Genomic DNA, 19,479 nt, shown 5'->3' with positions numbered 1-19,479 from the left:
AGGAAAGAGAAAGCTGGGGGGAAAGGTTTACATCCAGTGTTTCTAAAAAAGGTCTCATTTCAAAAAAATAAAAAAGGTCTCATTTCTAAAACAAGAGAACTGAGTCAAATTTATAGGAATGTAAGTCATTCTCCAAATAATAGTCAAAGGCATTGAACAGATAATTTTCAGATGAATTAAAGCCATTTATAGTCATATAAAAATGTTATAAAACATTATTGATTAGAGAAAAACAACTGATAATTGCGCCTCCTACCTATCAAATTTGTTGAGATGACAAAAAAAGATGGATAAATGTTGGAAGGGATGTGTGGGGAAACTGGGACACTATTGCATTGTTGGTGGAGTTGTGATCCAACTACACTGGAGAGCAATTTGAAACTAAGCCAAAGTGCTATCAAAATGTACATACCCTTTGATCCAATGGTGTCACTACTGGATCTGTATCACAAAGAGACATAACGAGGTGAAAGGACCCACATGTGCAAAAATGTTTGTAGCAACTCTTCTTGTGATGGCAAAGAACTGAGTGGATGCCCATCAGTTAGGGAATGGCTGAATAAGTTATGGTATATAAATATAATGCTATATTATTCTTCTAAAAGAAATTATGAACAGGGTGATTTCAGAAAAGCATGAAAAGAACTTTTATGAACATTGTATACAGTAACACTAACACTATGTAATGATCAACTTTGATAGACTTTATTCTTCTCAGTAATACAATTTCAATATATTTGGGGTGGAAAATGCCATCCACATTCAAAAAGAAAACTAAAAATTAAATTCAGATATGCAAAGTGAAGTAGTGTAGGGGGGGAGAAGAGATGAAGACCTGGGAAAAAACTCTGAGGGAAGCCTACCATAAGAGAGTTTAATCTAGAGGAATATCTAGGAAGGATATTTAAAAAGAGCAATATGAAAGGTAGAAGGAGAAAACTGTCCCAAAAATTTAGAGAAAAGATAATATGAAAGAGGGTGATAGACAATGCAAAAGCTAAAGAGAGGTCAAGAACAATGAGAATTAGGGCCACAGGATTTGGCAATTAAGAGATCACTAGTAATTTAGCAATGATAAAGTCAGAAACCAGATTATAAAGGATTCAGATGAGAATAAAAAGAAAAAAAGGTAAAAATACCTATTGTTGGATTTTTGTTTGTTTTTATCATTGATTGCAAAAGTTTAACTAAAGTGTCACAATAAGGAGATCTAAAGAGGTCAAAAGCTTCATTATAAGATAACTTATGTATCTCCTTATCAACAAGAGATATACCAGCACAGCATGTACCAACCCTCCCAAACAAGCAGAATAAAAAAACCCAAATAAGATTGCAAATGCATTGATGAAACAAGAAGGTATCTATTGTAATGGACTATTCAAGTTTAACAATAAAGGGGAAAAGAGATATAAAGACAATAGGGATGATGAAAGCATCAAATGAGGAATTTTTTAGGGTGAGAGAAGATATAAACATGTTTGTAGGCAGTGGAGAATGAGTTAAAAAGATCCTGAAAACTAGGGAAGAGAAAGGCAGCAATCTCCAACTGATATTGGGAGAGATGAGCTTACAATGGGATCAGTTTTGATGGTTATCCTTAAAAAAACGTAAGGCCACCAGTTCACTGAAGACAGAGATGAAGGACAAGAGTAGCAAAGACCTTAAGAGGAATATGAGATGGAAAATAAAGGAATACTATGGAACTTAAGAAAAAGAACTTTCATTTTTCTACAAAATGAGCCAGGTTTCTCAGCTGAGAGGGTGAGGGAAGGGAAGACATGGGACAGTTGAGGAAAGATGAAAAGATTTCTAAGAGTTGCTGGGGAGAATGAGATTGTGAGGTGGTGGAGAGAGCTATCACAGAATTGCCTAGGAACATTAAAGGTTGAATAACAAAAATGTGTAGAATCTGAACAATTGTGTGATTTTTTTCCACTTTCTAGCACAAGTGTATAAATGAAGGGATAATTGTGGGAATTGTCCAAGATTGAGGCCTGACAAGGCATAATTAGTGATATGATGGGAGGTGCTAAGGACTTAAAGAAGAGGATAATGTTAAGAAATCAAAATGAGGAGAAAGAATTGAATGCCTAATTCAGATGTATGTCCTGGGAGAGAATTAAGAAGTCACTTTAGATGAAGAGTAGGGACAGATAGAAAAGAGAATGGCCAAATTTTGAAGACTTGTTTCTGAAAACTGATGAGTGTGTGATGGCAATTCGACCATCAGAAACTTCAAAAAGTTATCCTCGAGGAATGTGGACTTAGTGAACAAAGTAGACTGTTAAGAAATCATGAAGCCTGTGAACCTTAGTGAAAGCTATTAAAAGTTCCCACCTATTTACTATCTAGCAAGACATGACCTACTGCCTGGAATAACACATCAAAACTTGACTATGTTTCATGTACTGACACATTGCATGGCGTCAGAAAGACTTCAGTTCAAATTCTGACAGACTAGTTATGTGACCCTAGACAAATCACTTAGCCTTTTCTACCTCAGTTTCTTCAACTGTAAAAATAAGGACACCACCACCACCTTCTTCCCAGTGTTTTTATGAAGACAGAATAAGGTGATATTTTTCAAGTATTTTGCAAACTTAAAATACCATATTTAGAATCAACTAATAAAGTGTACTGGAAACAAAATTGTTACAATAACCTGTAAAATGTACATATAATAACATTGATTCATACAAACTTAAGAATAATATTCTAATATATGTCACCATTCTAAATATACAGGGTGTTTTTGAAGTATAGAGACTTAGATAAAGATAAAAAATGTGGGGACTGGATGAAGTCTATATCATTTGGGTTATCTTCTCTGCTATTGGAAGTATACCAATGACAGTAAAACTACAGAGAATGAATTTACAACCTAATACTTTTATTTAACCATAAAAAGTAAATATACCATATAGCTGAGAAATAATCCACAGAACACCGAATACAAAGGAATAATAGTTAAGAAGTATCTTGTTTCAGGACTGTTTCTACCTGAACCCCCCCATCAACAAAAATAAGAATGAGATAATTATAACTAAAATTTACACATCACTTTAAGGTTTAGAAAGTATTTTACATATATTATCTCATATATAATAAATGATTATTAAGTTTTATGGGGTTTTGTTTTAATAATTGCATATTATTTAATTTCAGTGCAAAGGTACTAGAAGTCTAAGTAAAAACTTTCATTCCGAAATGAATTTCTTAAAAGTTTTATACAAATAATAAGTTTAAACCTATTTTCTTGTCGCTTTTCCTTTACCTCTCTCTGAAATACCATCAAATCTGGAGAGATATCAGTTGACTGGGTTGTATTCTCACCACAGTCATTAGCAATCCTGTGACTGTGGGCAAATTGTGCTTAGTTTTCTTTTTTAATAAAATGATCATAATAACACTGGCTCTACATAGATCACAAATTAAGGGATTTGTAAACAATAAGGTATTTTAATAAATGTGAGTATTATTAATTTCATCTAGCAATAAGTGTTTCCATCAACTTCCTATTGTGGTTAAACAATGAACACTTAAGTGAAATTTTGAAAGAAACTCTGAAATGTATATTTTTGTAATAACACTAATGTCTTACAATAACACTGGATTTTTTATAAAATATATGTGTAATTTTATTTGATTCAGGAAATATGGGTACTACAGGTATTATTACGTTATTTTAAGATGAGTTAATTGAAGCTCATTAAATCCAAATGACTTACTCAAATCGCAGCAAAGTGACAAAGTCCTATTTTAAGAACCCAAAACGCTAATTCTAGGATCAGAATTCTTTTCTTTTGTATGATCATGTTTTACAATAATTTTTAAAGCTTTTTACATTAGAGATGACATTTTTTATTATAGCTTTTTATTTACAAGATATATGCATGGGTAATTTTACAGCACTGACAATTGCCAAGCCTTTTGTTCCAATTTTTCCCCTCCTTCCCCCCACCCCCTCCCCCAGATGGCAGGTTGACCAATACATGTTACATATGTTAAAGTATAAATTAAATACAATATATGTATACATGTCCAAACAGTTATTTTGCTGTACAAAAAGAATCAGACTTTGAAATAGTGTACAATTAGTCTGTGAAGGAAATCAAAAATACAGGCGGACAAAAATAGGGGTATTGGGAATTCTATGTAGTGGTTCATAGTCATCTCCAGAGTTCTTTCACTGGGCGTAACTGGTTCAGTTCATTACTGCTCTATGAGAACTGATTTGGTTCATCTCATTGTTGACGATGGGCACGTTCATCAGAATTGATCATCATATAATATTGTTGTTGAAGTATATAATGATCTCCTGGTCCTGCTCATTTCACTCAGCATCAGTTCATGTAAATCTCTCCAGCCCTTTCTTAAATCATCCTGTTGGTCATTTCTTAGATGACATTTATTTTTAAAAGGGCACCTCAGCAGCTTCATGAATACGATAAAACACTGTTATGATTTATAGTGTACTTATTTACAATATTTTTAGGTGATAGTTGCTGTCTTTGTTAGGATCAGTGAGAATATGAAAATAGTGTTTTTAAATGATTTAAAGTATCAGTATCTACCCTTTATTTTTTCCTTGAAGCAAATATAGAAATGTTAAAATATTATTTTAAACATTTAAGAAAAGTTTTTATTGCCTTTAAGGAAAACGATTCAATAAAGATATCATGAGTTTAACAATATTAATTTGACTAACACTATAACCCACTAATTTTTTAATCATTGCTTAGAAAACACATTTCCTTGCAGTAGCAAGGAAATTTTCACATCTCTTCTTCTTTAGAAAAACTTTAGTAATTCAGGTTTTTTCCTTAAAATTTTTTTCTTATAAAATTAAATAAAATATTTTGGTTTTATATTACATACATGTGTATCGTTGGTCATCCTTCATTTTCAAAGAAGCCAAATGATTATCATGAAGTGATGTCTTGACTTTCGCATGAATTGAATTTAAGTGTAGCAGAATTGCACACAGTTGGAAGCTTTACTCTCTTCTTCAGTCACTGAAGTCTAGTTGTAGGACAAAAGTCAAGATTACCAGAGATGGCCCAGATTACAGTAAGTGTTTTTTGCTACTCCACAGCACCTGCTTCAGCTACATTCTCGGCCACTGGGACAATTGTTTTCATCTGCACATTTCAATGCAGGAAATTTTCACATGCCAGGTATAGACATCCCCATAATTCACCAACAGGTTTAAGGCCTGTTGGATTATTCCCAATATGGTTTAACCCAACTACTGAGACAGTTTTACCAGGGTCTGGCCATTACACTTGCTATAACTTCTTGGAGTCAGAATTGGATGAATCAGTTCAGCAAGTCCCCCACAAGAGGCACTAATCCTTCCTAAAAATATACATGCATGAATATATTTCTTCATTCCTAACAAATCTCTGCTTAAAGACCTCCAGAGAAGAGGATCATATAGTTTCTTGAGACAACAAATTCCACTTTGGGATAGCTCTAACTACTACCAGGTTTTTCCTAGCCTCTAACTTGTATTTATTTCTTTTCAACTTCCTCCATTGCCCCTGATTTCATTCTCTAGGGCCAAAAAGAACAAGTACAATTCCTCTTCTATGTAAAATATTTAAAGACATTTGTTATAAGATAGCAGGAAATATAGAATTAGTAATTTTAACCGTAAATGTGAATGGGATGAACTCTCCCATAAAGCGGAGATGGACAGCAGACTGGATCAAAAGCCAGAACCCCACAATATGTTGTTTACAGGAAACATATTTAAGGCAGGGTGATACATACAGAGTAAAGGTAAAAGGTTGGAGCAGAATCTATTATGCTTCAAGTGAAGTCAAAAAAGCAGGGGTAGCCATCCTTATCTCAGATCAAGCAAAAGAAGAAATTGATCTAATTAAAAGAGATAAGGAAAGAAATTATATCTTGCTAAAGGGTAACATAAACAATGAAGCCATATCAATATTACACATATATGCACCAAGTGGTGTTGCATCTAACTTCCTAAAGGAGAAGTTAAGAGAGCTGCAAGAAGAAATAAGAGCAAAACTATAATAGTGGGAGATCTCAATCTTGTTGTACTCACAGAATTACATAAATCAAGCCACAAAATAAATAAGAAAGAAGTCAAAGAGGTAAATAGAATACTAGAAAAGTTAGGTATGATAGATCTTTGGAGAAAACTAAATGGAGACAGAAAGGAGTATACTTTCTTCTCAGCAGTTCATGGATCCTATAAAAAAAATTGACTATATATTAGGACATAAAGACCTCAAAATTAAATGTGGAAAGGCAGAAATAGTAAATGCTTTCTTTTCAAATCACGATGCAATAAAAACTACTTTCAACCAAAAGCTAGGGGTAAATAGAACAAAAAGTAATTGGAAACTAAATAATCTCATCCTAAAGAATGACTGGGTGAAACAGCAAATTATAGACATAATTAATAATTTCACCCAAGAGAATGACAACAAAAAGAGATTAAAGGAATTAGAGTAGGTAATGAGGAAACCAAATTATCACTCTTTGCTGATAATATGGTGGTATACTTAGAGAACCCCAGAGATTCTACTAAAAACCTATTAGAAATAATTTGCAACTTTAGCAAAGTTGCAGGATACAAAATAAACCCACATAAGTCATCAGCATTCTTATATGTCACTAACAAAATCCAGTAGTTAGAGTTACAAAGAGAAATTCCATTTAAAGTAACTACCGATAGTATAAAATATTTGGGAATCTATCTGCCAAGGGAAAGTCAGGAACTATATGAGCAAAACTACAAAAAACTTTCCACACAAATTAAGTCAGATCTAAACAAGTGGAAAAATATTAAGTGCTTTTGGATAGGTCGAGCAAATATAATAAAGATGACAATGCTACCTAAACTAATCTATTTATTTAGTGCTATACCAGACTCCCCAAAAAATATTTTAATGACCTAGATAAAATAACAACAAAATTCATCTGGAAGAACAAAAGGTCAAAACTTTCAAGGGAACTAAGGAAAAAAAATCGAATGAAGGTGGCCCAGCTGTACCAGATTTAAAACTATATTATAAAGTAGGAGTCACCAAAACCATTTGGTATTGGCTAAGAAATAGACTGGTTGATCAGTGGAATAGATTAGGTTCAAAGGACAAATTAGTCAATAACTTTAATAATCTAGTGTTTGACAAACCTAGAGACCCCAGTTTTTAAGATAAGAACTCACCATTTGACAAAAACTGCTGGGAAAATTGGAAATTAATATGGCAGAAACTAGGCATTGACCCACACTTAACACCATACACCAAGATAAGGTCAAAATGGGTTCATGATCTAGGAATAAAGAATGAGATTAAAAATAAATTAGAAGAACATAGGAGAGTGTACCTCTCAGACCTGTGGAGGACTAAGGAATTTATGACCAAAGAACTAGAGATCACTATTGATCACAAATTAGAAAACTTTGATTTTGTCAAATTAAAAAGCTTTTATACAAACAAAACTAATGCAGACAAGATTAGAAGGGAAGCAATAAACTGGGAAAACATTTTTACAATCAAAAGTTTTGATAAAGGCCTCATTTCCAAAATATATGGAGAACTGAATCTAATTAATAAGAAATCAAGTCATTCTCCAAGGATATGAACAGACAATTTTCAAATAAAGAAATTGAAACTATGTTTAGCCATATGAAAAGATGCTCCAAGTCATTATTAATCAAAGAAATGCAAATTAAGAGAACTCTGAGATACCACTATACACCTGTCAGATTGGCTAGAATGACATGGAAGGATAATGCAAAATGTTGGAGGGATGTGGGAAAACTGGGACACTGATACATTGTTGGTGGAATTGTGAATACATCCAGACATTCTAGAGAGCAATTTGGAACTATGCCCAAAAAAGTATCAAACTGTGCATACCCTTTGATCCAGCAGTGTTACTATTGGGCTTACATCCCCAAAAGATCTTAAAGAAGGGAAAGGGACCTGTATGTGCAAGAATGTTTGTGGCAGCTCTCTTTGTAGTGGCCAGAAACCGGAAACTGAGTGGATGCTCATCAATTGGAGAATGGCTGAATAAACTGTGGTATATGAATGTTATAGAATATTATTGTTCTGTAAGAAATGACCCAGCATGATTTCAGAAATGCCTGGAGAGACTTACATGAACTGATGCTGAGTGAAATGAGCAGGACCAGGAGATCATTATATACTTCAGCAACAATACTATATGATGATCAATTCTGATGGACGTGCCCATCGTCAACAATGAGATGAACCAAATCAGTTCCATTTGTTCAATAATGAATAGAACCAGCTACACCCAGTGAAAGAACTCTGGGAAATGAGTGTGAACTACTAGATAGCATTTCCAATCCCTCTGTTTTTGTCCGCTTACATTTTTTATTTCCTTCACAGGTTAATTGTACACTATTTCAAAGTCCAACTCTTCTTGTGCAGCAAAACAACTGTTTGGACATGTATACATATATTGTATTTAACTTATACTTTAACATATTTAACATGTATTGGTCTACCTGCCATCTGGAGTGGGAGGTTGGGAGGAAGGAGGGGAAAAATTGGAACAAAAAGTTTGGCAATTGTCAATGCTGAAAAAATTACCCATGCATATATCTTGTAAATAAAAAGCTATATAAATAATAAAATAAATAAATAAATAAATAAAGGCAATTATTATAACATCCTATCGCTGCACTTACCTTCCCCTCTTCCATACCACTCTTCCTTTTTTTTTCTCAGAGTAAAACAAGCCAGTTCCTTCAACTAATCATCAGTGTTTGTCTCTGGATTATCTTAAATTTATCAATGTCTTTCATAAAACATGATGCCCAAACAGTCCCCCATGTAATGTTCTGGTTAGTTTTCTGGAGGGCCTTCGGACCAGCCTTGGTCTCAGAAGAATAATCACCATGACAATAGTAAGGAACAAAGTCCAAAGTCTTTATTGTCTCCTTCACAATCTATGTCCTTCACCTGGGGCCAAGCTAGCTTTCTGGAGGTCCTCCGGAATGGATCTTGGTTTCAATGGAGGAATACAGGAGGCAGGAAAGCCACCAGAAGCCTGATCAATGATGGAATCTCTATGGCTGACAATCCTCAGTTTATATACTCTATTACAATTACATCAAGTGTAGAACTATTACTTCACCAATGTACTAAGTATATATAAACTAGGTAACCATTGTCTTATCAATTCCACTGAGTTAACACCTTGTTGTAAGAATTCTTGTTTCAAGTACATTTTTCCAGAGTTCTGGCCCATTACGCCCCTTCTCTGCAATGAAGGAGATATGTCTTCTTAACTCTTCCATAAAGCCACAATGTTTTATTCATTATGTATATTATTTTCCTAACCATGTTTACTTTATTATGCTTCTCTGAATTCTTCAAATGCATTCTTGTACAATATATTTGTATTGTTACAATATATTATTTTAAGATGAGTTAATTGAATCCACACACCACAATATTTTTAGCTGTTTTCCAGTAAATGAAGATCTGCTATTTCCAGTTTTATGCAGATAAAACCTATTATTAATATAATTATATTAATGTTAATTAATATAATTAATAGTTTGGTGTATGTGGGGCTCATTTCTATCTTTAATTTTTTTGCCTAGGGTATATGTGAGTCTAGTTCACAAAATACTGATATTTCAATCATTTTATTGCCATACTTCCAAATTGCTTTCCAGAACTCTTGAACCAGGGATACTACTGCTGGGAGCCAAGATGGTGAAGCAAGCAGTGAATCACTGTAGAACAACAGAACCAACAAGAAGATGAGGCAAAACAATCTTAGCCCAGAAGATTGGCAGGAGAGGTGCCTTTCACTTAGGTAAAAGGAGGGTACAGTCCAGGACAGGAAGCTTCTCAGCTCCACCTCAATAAAACAGCAGGAGATCCTAAGTCCCAGTATTGTGAAGCCATGTGTTTTACCATAGCCAGGGGACTTGGTGCACTCCAGCTCCATGAATCGCTATGTGTTTTAGTGGGTTCTGCAAGAATAGGCCTCTTTAAGTTCTGGTACAGTTCCAGGCAAGCAGGCACCCTCTATCAGCCAGCTTAGCACTATGTAAGCTGCCAAACTCCTTAGTCTCCAAGAGGGCCAGCTACCCCCCACCCCAAACCCTCTGCATAGTACCAGACACGCAGATCCCCAGTGGGGGACATCCGCACAATACCAGGTCAGAGTAATGCAGCGACTGCCATAAGAAATCTAAGATAGTATTCCTTCCATCCTGGGAACAGAGCTCAAATTTAAAAGAAAAGGGAGGGAAGGAGAGGGAGAAAGAGAAGAAAAGGGAAAAGGGAGAGAGAGGGAGAGGGAAAGGGGGAGGAAAAGAGAGAGGAAGGGGAGAAAGGAAGAGAGGGGGGAGGGAGAGGGAGAAGAGAAAGGGGAGGAAGGGGGAGAGGAAGAAGGAGAGGGAGAGAAGGAGGGAGAGGGGAAAGGAAGGAGGGAGGGGAGAGGGAGATGGAGAGTGCAAACAATAACAAAAATAACAGGACCACCAAAAGGGTCAGATGACGAAACACCAAGACACAAATGCAGAAGACAACAATAATGTTAAAACAGCTGTGGGCAAAACCCCAAAGAAAAATGGGAAGTAGAGGGAAGCAGAGCCAAAATAGCAGAGTAGAGGCAGGGACTAACCTGAGCTCTCCCACAAATTAATCTTTAAATAATGACTCCAAACAAATTTCAGAGTATCGGAACTCACAAAAAGACAGAGAGAAACAATTTTCCTGCCCAGGACAATTTGAAAGGTCAGTAGGAAAGGTATGTTGCAACAGGGTAAGGATGGAGAACTAGGTGCAAGATGTGCCAATACAGCACCAAGCCCAGCAAACCAGGAATAGCCCTGGGGCAACTGAATCAGTGGCAGCAATGGTGGTTTCCAGATCTCTCAGCCCACAGATGCCCAAGACAACTTAGGTTGGCAGAAAAGGTTTGTTGCACCTGGGTAAAAGTAAAGCACAATTCAGCACAGGTCACGCCAGCAAGCCAGGAGCAGTCCTTGGGAACCACTGAATCATCATCAGCAGCAGCAGCAGAGGCTTCTGAAGCTCTAAGCCCACAGACAGTAAGGGGGTCAAATGACCTGCCAGAAGGAGATTACAGGGGTCTCTTTACTAGCACTAAGGCAGGACTCTTGTTACTTTGCCCATTCTCAGATCCAGGTGGCAGTCCTGGGCAAAAGTTCTGGATTGAGGAAGAATACCAGAACAAGAGAGCTCATGGTCAGTACAGCAGAGACCCTCATTGTCACAGTTCCAGGGCATAAAAGACTCTGGTACCTCACAGACCAGAGTACAGGCCAGAAGAGTAGTTATCATACTTTCCTTAGATCATACTACTTTAGAAGAACTTAAAAATTAAAGATCCCTAGAACTATCTCCAAAAACAGCTGTTTGGGACAGTGCATCTTCCTTCCACCAAGGAAACAGTGCCCTAATTTAAGAAAGAGTTAAAAGTAAAGTAATAGGGTGGCAAAATGAACAAACAACAAAAAATTCTGATCATAGAAAGATACTGTGATAACAAGGAAAATCAAAACACACATTCAGAAGAAAAATAATTGGCCCAAAGAACAAAAAAACAATGAAGAGAAGAATGCCTTAAAAAAGCAGAATGGGACAAGTTTGGGGAAAAAATTCACTGAAGAAAATAACTCCTTTAAAAGTAAAATTGGACAAATGGTAAAAGAGGTACAAAAGCTTACTAAAGAAAACAATTCCTTAAAAATTAGATCTGGGAAATCAAAGCTAATGACTTTATGAGAAATCACAAAACAAAAAGAAAAATTAAAAAACAGAATATAATGTGAAATATCTCATTGGAAAAACAACTGACCTAGAAAACAGATCTAGAAGTGATAGTTTAATTATTTTTAAATAAATTAAAAAAAGAGCCCAGACATCATATTTCAAGAAATGGTGAAGCTGGGATCTCTTCCCCTGAGCATGCACTTATCTTCCCCTCTCAGGTGCAGCACCACCTCAACTCTCTCTTCAGGGTGTAAATTTTCCCCTCCTAAGTTCACCACAGATGATGATATCGCTGCTCATCAACAAGGGCTCTGGGATGTGCAAAGCTGGCTTTGCAAGACACAATGCCCCTCAGGCTATCTTCCCTTCCATTGTTGGGCATCAGAAAGGGCAGGGGTCAGAAAGACAAGGATGAGGCCCAAACCAAGAGAGGTTTTCTGCTGAATTTCTTTAAAGTATCTCACTGAACGTGATATTGTCACTACCTGGGATGACATGAAAATGATCCAATGTCATGCTTTCTACAATGAGCTTTGGGTGGCAGCTCCCCTGAAAGCCAAAAGAGAAAAGGTGACTCAATTATGTCTGAGAGACTGAGTCTTCCCTGGATACCACTGGGGTGTGATGGACTCTACCCATCTTGTGTCCATCTATCAAAGTTAGGCCCTTCCCCAAGCCATCCTTCCTTTGGGTCTAGCTGGCCGTGATGTGACTAACAGAGGGTACAGATTCACTCCCCAAAGCATAGAGCTGTGCTACGCTAGTCTAGACTTAGAATCAGAGAAGGCCACTGCTCAGATAGCTTTTCTCTGGAAAGAGTTCCCTGGGGGCAAGTTATCACATTGGCCATGAGAGCTTCCACTGCCCAGAAGCTCTTTTCTAACTATTCTTAACAATTCTTAAAGGGGGTGGGGCGGTAATCCTGGGGAATCCATGAAACTATCTTTCAACTCAATCATGAAGCGTGACGTTGATCCCCGTAAGAAACTAAATGCCAAAACCCTATTGCTTAGTGGTAAAACCATGACCTAGGCACTGCTGGCAGGGTGTCGAGGAAGATTACATCTCCCAGCACAAAGATAATCAAGACCACTGTCTGACCAGAGCATGCTATGGGCCAGAACTTGAAACAAGGTGCTTAGTTCACACCTTTATAGAGAGCTTATATAAGGAAGAGATTCACAAGTTGAGGAGATTCAAAGTCAGGCAGAAATATAAACAAGAAGCTCTCAGAGCCAGAACCACAAGCCCACAGAAGCCCATAATCCCACTCTCGGAGGTGGAGTCAGTCATTCCAACTTCCACCTTTGTGCTGGCTGGAGATATTTGGAGAGAGCTCTCAGAACCAAGGAGAGAGAGAGATGCCTCTATTAAAGCTAACCAGGCTCCAGGAAAAGAGACAAGAATTAAAAGGAAACAATAGGAGTTAAAAGGAGTTAAGTCCTGGCTGCATTTGAGGTGATTATTACTCTGAACTGAAAGGAAGGCTGCCTCTAGAAGCTCCCCAAAAAACCTGCTCCCAAAGAACATTGTATTTTAGAGAAGAGAACATTACAGGAGCACACTTACTCTGAATTGGAGGATCCATCTCCCAGCACATGTGCACCAACAGGCAGGACTATAATGAATCTGAGCCCTCCAGTGTCTACCACAAATGCTTCTAAATAGACTGTTTGTGGTTTTTAGGGGTTTTTTTTTTTTAATGTTGTATGATGACTGTCCAAAGAGATGAGATTGGTGTGGCGTATGTTCTTTTTTTTTTGTTTTTTTTTTTTTTTTTTTTTTTTTTTTTTTTTTTTTTTTTTTTTTGCCTCTTGTTTTTGTTTTAGGCACTTAACTCAGGATTTAAAGACTGGAATGATGAAGGTAATGAACAATCAAAGTATATGGGAGACAAACATCTCCAAAACTCTATAATGCATCTCAAGGACTCTGATTGCACATTTGTTTTGTTTGTTTTGTTTTAATACATCATTCCCGATATTGTATAATGCACTGTTATACAGAGTTACTTGCTTCTATTAACCAATCTACCAATAGAGCAAAGGAGCTATTCAACAAAAATGCAGGTGGAGAGGGGAGGAGAAGGAAAGGTACTAATACTTCTTTCATTGTAAATTATGTAATCCTTAAAAAAAAAAAAAAAAAAAAAAAAAAAAAAAACTTTGTATATTCTACATTAATACTTATTCCTTTTTTTAAAAAAAATTGTCACAGCTATAAAGAATAGTTCCTTAAATTCCCTCCCTGCCCCCAACATCTCCCTGTGAGGGAAGGGAGAAGCTTTACTTGTACACTGACCTAAGACCAGTTCAAATAAAAGTACACATGTTAAAGAAACTTAGGGAAAAACTGTCTAAGGAAAACTGCCTTGATATTCTAGAACCTAAGTGCAAAATACAAATTGGAATAATCCACTGATTATTATCTCCTGAAAGAGATCCCACAATGAAAATTTCCACAAATATTACAGTCAAACTCCAGATTTCCCAGGACAAGGAGAAAATATTGCAAGCAACTAGAAACAATGTGAGTATTGAGGAGCCACAGTCAAGATAATACAAGATTTAGCAGCTTTTACATTAAAAAATCAAAGCTTAGAATATGATATTCTAGAGGGCATGGTGATTAGAAAGGTTAAGTGATTTATCTAAAGTATAGCTAATAAGAGGAAGAGAATCTTGATCACAGATCTTTTGATTCTAAATTAAGTACCCTTTTTATTACAACATACTGCTCTTTCCTATTAAAGAGTTCTCACTCCTGCTCCATTCTTACCAAGGCTTAGGCTAGATGCTGGGTCTTACATGAAAGATTCCAAGATCCTTTTAATTATTATTATTCATTGTCAATTTGTCTTGGAGCACACATAATTATACCATGCACAGTAGAATGTAATCTGTCTGGGGGAAGGAATTACTTGCATTGATCTCAATAACTTTAGCACAAATCCTGACAACACAGTAAGCAATGTAAAAATATTTACTGAAATGAAATGAACTAAAATCTATCCTCTCCACTCAGTGCACTGACCTTCAAAAGGGTAATATTACATAGGATAAAATTTTAGTAAATTATCAAAAACAAGATTTCCATACAAGTTGTCCTCAAAATGAAATTGCTATAAAAGGCTTTCTTCTCATAAACAATTTTTAAAACAAACTGAAGTTTAAAAAAAAAAGAAATTTCATTCTTCCAGTTTAGTGGATTAATAAAAATAACCTAATAGCTAATAATAATAAAGATTAATTACTATTAGATTATTTATACTAGTGATAGGTAAGACTTCTGAAATGTAAGAGACAAACTCTGCAAAACAGAAAAGAGAAATGAAATGCTGTATGTAAGAAATAGAGATGGCAAGTCTTGCTAAAACACAAAGTACAATATGAGAAATATTATAATAAGCCTGAAAAGGAAGTTGATGTTCAAGTTTTCTAACTTACTGTATTCTTCTAGGAGACAAGCATTCACCAAGTTTTCTCTATGAATTGTGTCTTTGAGTTAGTAAGCTTTGTTTAAATGCAAATTATGTTTTCCTTTAATGTTATTATTATTTTGGGGGGGGGTTCTATTCTTCTAGATTGAGAATGGAAATAAACAGAAGTAAAGGACAATCAGTTCTCTCTTTTGATGAAACCTGACACTATGAATTTTTTTCTATTAATAAAGTCTATCTTATGACTTATTTATTGTATGCAGGACACAAATTTTATTTTCATATTTCTTATTTTTCTTTTAAACTGTTCAGGAATATCTCACTATGGTTCCATTACATGTTCAGAATCCATAGCATCTTCTTCATCAGCTGTCAATTTATTATCCTTTCTTGCAACATTCAGCTAGGTAATACAGTGAATAGGGGTACTGGTCCTAGAACCACTAAGTCTTGAGTTTAAATCCAGCCTTAGAAACTTAACTATATCCTCCTTGACCAGTCACTTAATCCCTTGTTTGCCTCAGTTTTCTCATCTGGAAAATGGGAATAATATTTATATTCCAGGATTACTGTGAAGATCAAATGCATTAATAATTATAAAACACATAGCACCTTACATGCTATGTAAATGTTAATTATTATTCATTATTATTATCATGACCATAATCATTCATGGGAATATACATTTGTGTCTTTATTAGATATATACACATATGAATATACACAAACACATTACATGTGTATGCACCTATATACATAAGTATGTATGTGTTTAAATATATTTTATATAGAATGTACATTGAAATATGTGGTAATGTGTGGTATATGTATGTCTTAATGTGTATATATGGGTATCATTTCTACATGTGGTAACAAACACATCTATGATCATTTACATATACATGCATAACCATATATAAATGCATATGTGCCGCTTTCTGTATTCTGATTCTTTACCTATCCCTCAAAAGATAAACAGCATATTTCATTATTTGCCCTTGGTAATTGTGGTTGGTGATTACACTGGTCAGAGTTCTTAAGTCTTTAGGAGTTATTTGTGTAACAATATTGATGTTAGTAACAACAGTGATGATGATATTGATGTATAAATTGTCCTCTTGGTTCATAGGTTCTTCTCATATTTCTTCATTTCATCATTTTTTATACCACACTAGTATTCCATCAGAATTTGAGTACAACAACCTAATTAATACCCATTGCCCATTTGAAGAAACTCAAAACATTTTCTTGAGGCAGTAGCAGTTGACTAAATGAGATGGAAGGGTACACATGACCCATGGCTGTGCAAAGAGGAATCTTTGTCACCAAGTACCAGTATAAGATATGCTTACTGGAAAGCCCCAAGAACCACCAAGTTGGTAGTTCTTTCCCAGTGGGATTAAAGTTTATCTTGTTTAATAGAAAATAGAAACTTATGTTTGCATATATATGATTAATAAAGTTTGACTGCCAGCACTGAGAAACATTAAGTCTAATTAATGTTTCAATTGCACTTGTTGGCAAATTGGTTTTGGCACCATGTTACATTATTACACAATAAAGAATTGGAAGTGACCTTAAAAGTGATTATGGGCTAGGTCTGACATCTCAATTCTCCTGCTAATTTAAGTTTGATATTAGAATGAAATAAGTATGACATTTCAACAGTTAACAAAATTCAGCACTTGACAGAAGGAAATTTCCTTGGTCAGACCAAATTGCCCATTATTATCTGCTAGCCAAACTTCAGAGTCAGGCTTCTGGAGATTTTTTACATAAGTGACCAAGAAGTGATTTCAATCACTCCAACCTCTGGTCCCCTAAGACATGTCTTGAGGATAGTTTCATGACCTTTTAAAGAAAAAGTAACCTAACTTGGCATGGAATCAGAAGGATTAGACTCTTGCTCCCAAGAGTCATCTAGTCCAATTCTCAGATTTTATAAGTAAGCCAGACAAGGCCAAAGAGGTTAAGCAGTTGTCCTAAGGGCAGAGAAAAGTTCCAATGCCAAAATAAAACAAGGCCATCACACATTACAGTAGGCTTCCAAATCTGGTCCTTATGAGAGGCAATACTCCTATTTGTGGCCCTCATCCAAACAAGTATCTATGATCCATTGTCATGATCTATAAAGAAAACAAGTACTGACTCACAGAAAAACAGACACTATCTTTACTCCTGGGTACAGTACTTTCATCATCAAGTTAAATCTATGAGTCTATTGAGTTAAATATGAAAAAGCTTGTATTGTCATTATAATAATCTTGATTATGAAGGATCTTAAATTTTCAATTTCTTAAATATTCAATTTATACAAGTATGATATAATCAGCATCAAGTTGGGTTCTGCATACTCCAATTCAAATAAAAAGACAATATGTTTCCCAGTCAATTATTTTAGTATGGGATTTAAAATGAATAAAATATTTCTTACATAATGCCAATAAAAAGGGCTACTGAAACACAGAAACCATAAACCAAATTTTAGCTTAAAATGAATTAAAATGGCAGTATACTGATATACTCTTCACAAATAGAAACAATACTAAAAAAAATTTACTATGACTACAACTATGAGAAATTTTAGAATGATTCTGATATTTTATTTTATACTTTTAAGATCACAAAAATTTAATGATGAAATATTTCAGGATTAAGGAACATATATTTGGAATATATTAACCAGATATCTTTTCATTTCCTAAAAAAAAAAAAAAAAAACACAATTGAGAATTTAAAAATGTATATAGGTCTGTATGTATATATGTGTGTGTATTTATATATGTGTTTATCTGTATGTAATTCTCAAAACTAGTTTTAATTTTATTAGAATTCTATTATGGCTCCAAAATAGGATACAGGGTGTGGAGAAAAAAAATACAAACATTTTTCAGCACTTTGGTAGCATACCTGTGCCTTCATCTGAACCTCCCGGAGGACGTCAGTATACTGCTGCTCCAAATCCTTCTTTTGTTTCTGCCAAGAGCTCTCCTGTGCTTTAATCTGTTCTGCCACTTTATTAAAAGTGTCTTCCTGGGTCTGCTGAAGCTCTCTCAGAGTATCAGACTTGTTTTTACAAATATATTCTAGATGAGTTATCTATGTGGTTATTTGGTAAACAAAAGAACTAAGGTCAAATCATGTTTTCCAATTCACAATAAGTTATTTTTTCAATTTCATTTTCTACCTAAATGATATTTTTAAAAAGCCTAAACCAAACAAAATTAAAACATTAAAAAACTAAGATAAGTATATTCTGTGATTATACTTCACCTGAAAATTGAAATATTTAACACCAGGTTTCACTATAAATATTATCATTTCTCTTTTCTCCAAATAAACTGTTAAATTTAAGATGTATTTAAACAAAGATATTCAGTAAATAATATCAGCAAAAAAAGAAAGTTAGAAACTGTATAATTCCCCTTAAAGCAAAAATCTCCACTTGAGAAAAGCTCTCCAAATCTTCATAAAATATGTACAATAAAATAAAATGTTTCATACTGGTTTGAGTACACATATAAGAAAAATTGAGGAAAGGCCCTTTTCACATATTCATTTTTCATCAACTAATGAAAATTTGGAAATAATAATAATGACTGAAGTTCATCAAAAAATCTATAAAATCACAGTATGTTTAAAAATGATTCTAATAGTTAATCATGATTATCATCATTAAAAAAATTTCTAATCAAACAGAAAATAATTTTAAATACATTCAAAATCTTAAGTATCATTTATGCTGTCCCTAACCTTTCCCGCTTTTATCCTTCCTAGAACATTCTAGTGATCCTACTAATAGCATCAGAGCCAAAATTATCAATAGTAAGGAACTCCTGAAGTTGGGCCAAGAAATTGTTTCATGTCTCCAACAGATGAGAAACTTATGGAACCGTTTTTCTCTTCCTATCCCTCAAGAGCAAATGTCAGTGCAGCCAAGATCTGGAATCCTTCTCCTAGACCACATGAACATAGTTCTGACCAGCTAATTCAATAGAGCCAGAAAATGAACCAATATCTTTACAGCAACATGTCTGCTAAGCCAGTTTAATTTATTATAATCTAAAGAGGGATTTTGAATGTATTTCCTTTGGAAAGACTAAAAGTTTAAGTCTTAGGAAATAGTAAAGTAACTATATAACTCTACTGTTCTAATCTCTCAAAAATATTTACTATATTATGAGTTATAGATTTTACAATTAAGTATATCATTACCTTTTAGAAAACATGTTATAAGCATATAATTGCTTTAAATTTATTTTTAAAATAATA

The 19,479-nt window shown here is 34.7% G+C and overlaps 1 protein-coding gene across 6 annotated transcripts in view; it reads right to left on the bottom strand.

Annotated features, from left to right (window-relative positions):
• The window catches only part of CCDC171 (coiled-coil domain containing 171), a 507,402-nt gene that overhangs the window by 257,903 nt on the left and 230,020 nt on the right, over nucleotides 1-19,479 (bottom strand). For all 6 annotated transcript variants that reach the window (XM_074282935.1, XM_074282936.1, XM_074282937.1 and 3 more), the window contains one exon: nucleotides 18,118-18,306. In XM_074282935.1, coding sequence (XP_074139036.1) covers nucleotides 18,118-18,306 — 189 coding nt within the window. The remainder of the gene's footprint in view (nucleotides 1-18,117; nucleotides 18,307-19,479) is intronic.

The sequence above is a fragment of the Sminthopsis crassicaudata genome, chromosome 1 (assembly GCF_048593235.1).
Source record: "Sminthopsis crassicaudata isolate SCR6 chromosome 1, ASM4859323v1, whole genome shotgun sequence".
Lineage (NCBI taxonomy): Eukaryota > Metazoa > Chordata > Mammalia > Dasyuromorphia > Dasyuridae > Sminthopsis > Sminthopsis crassicaudata.
This window is presented reverse-complemented; position numbering and strand designations above follow the sequence as displayed.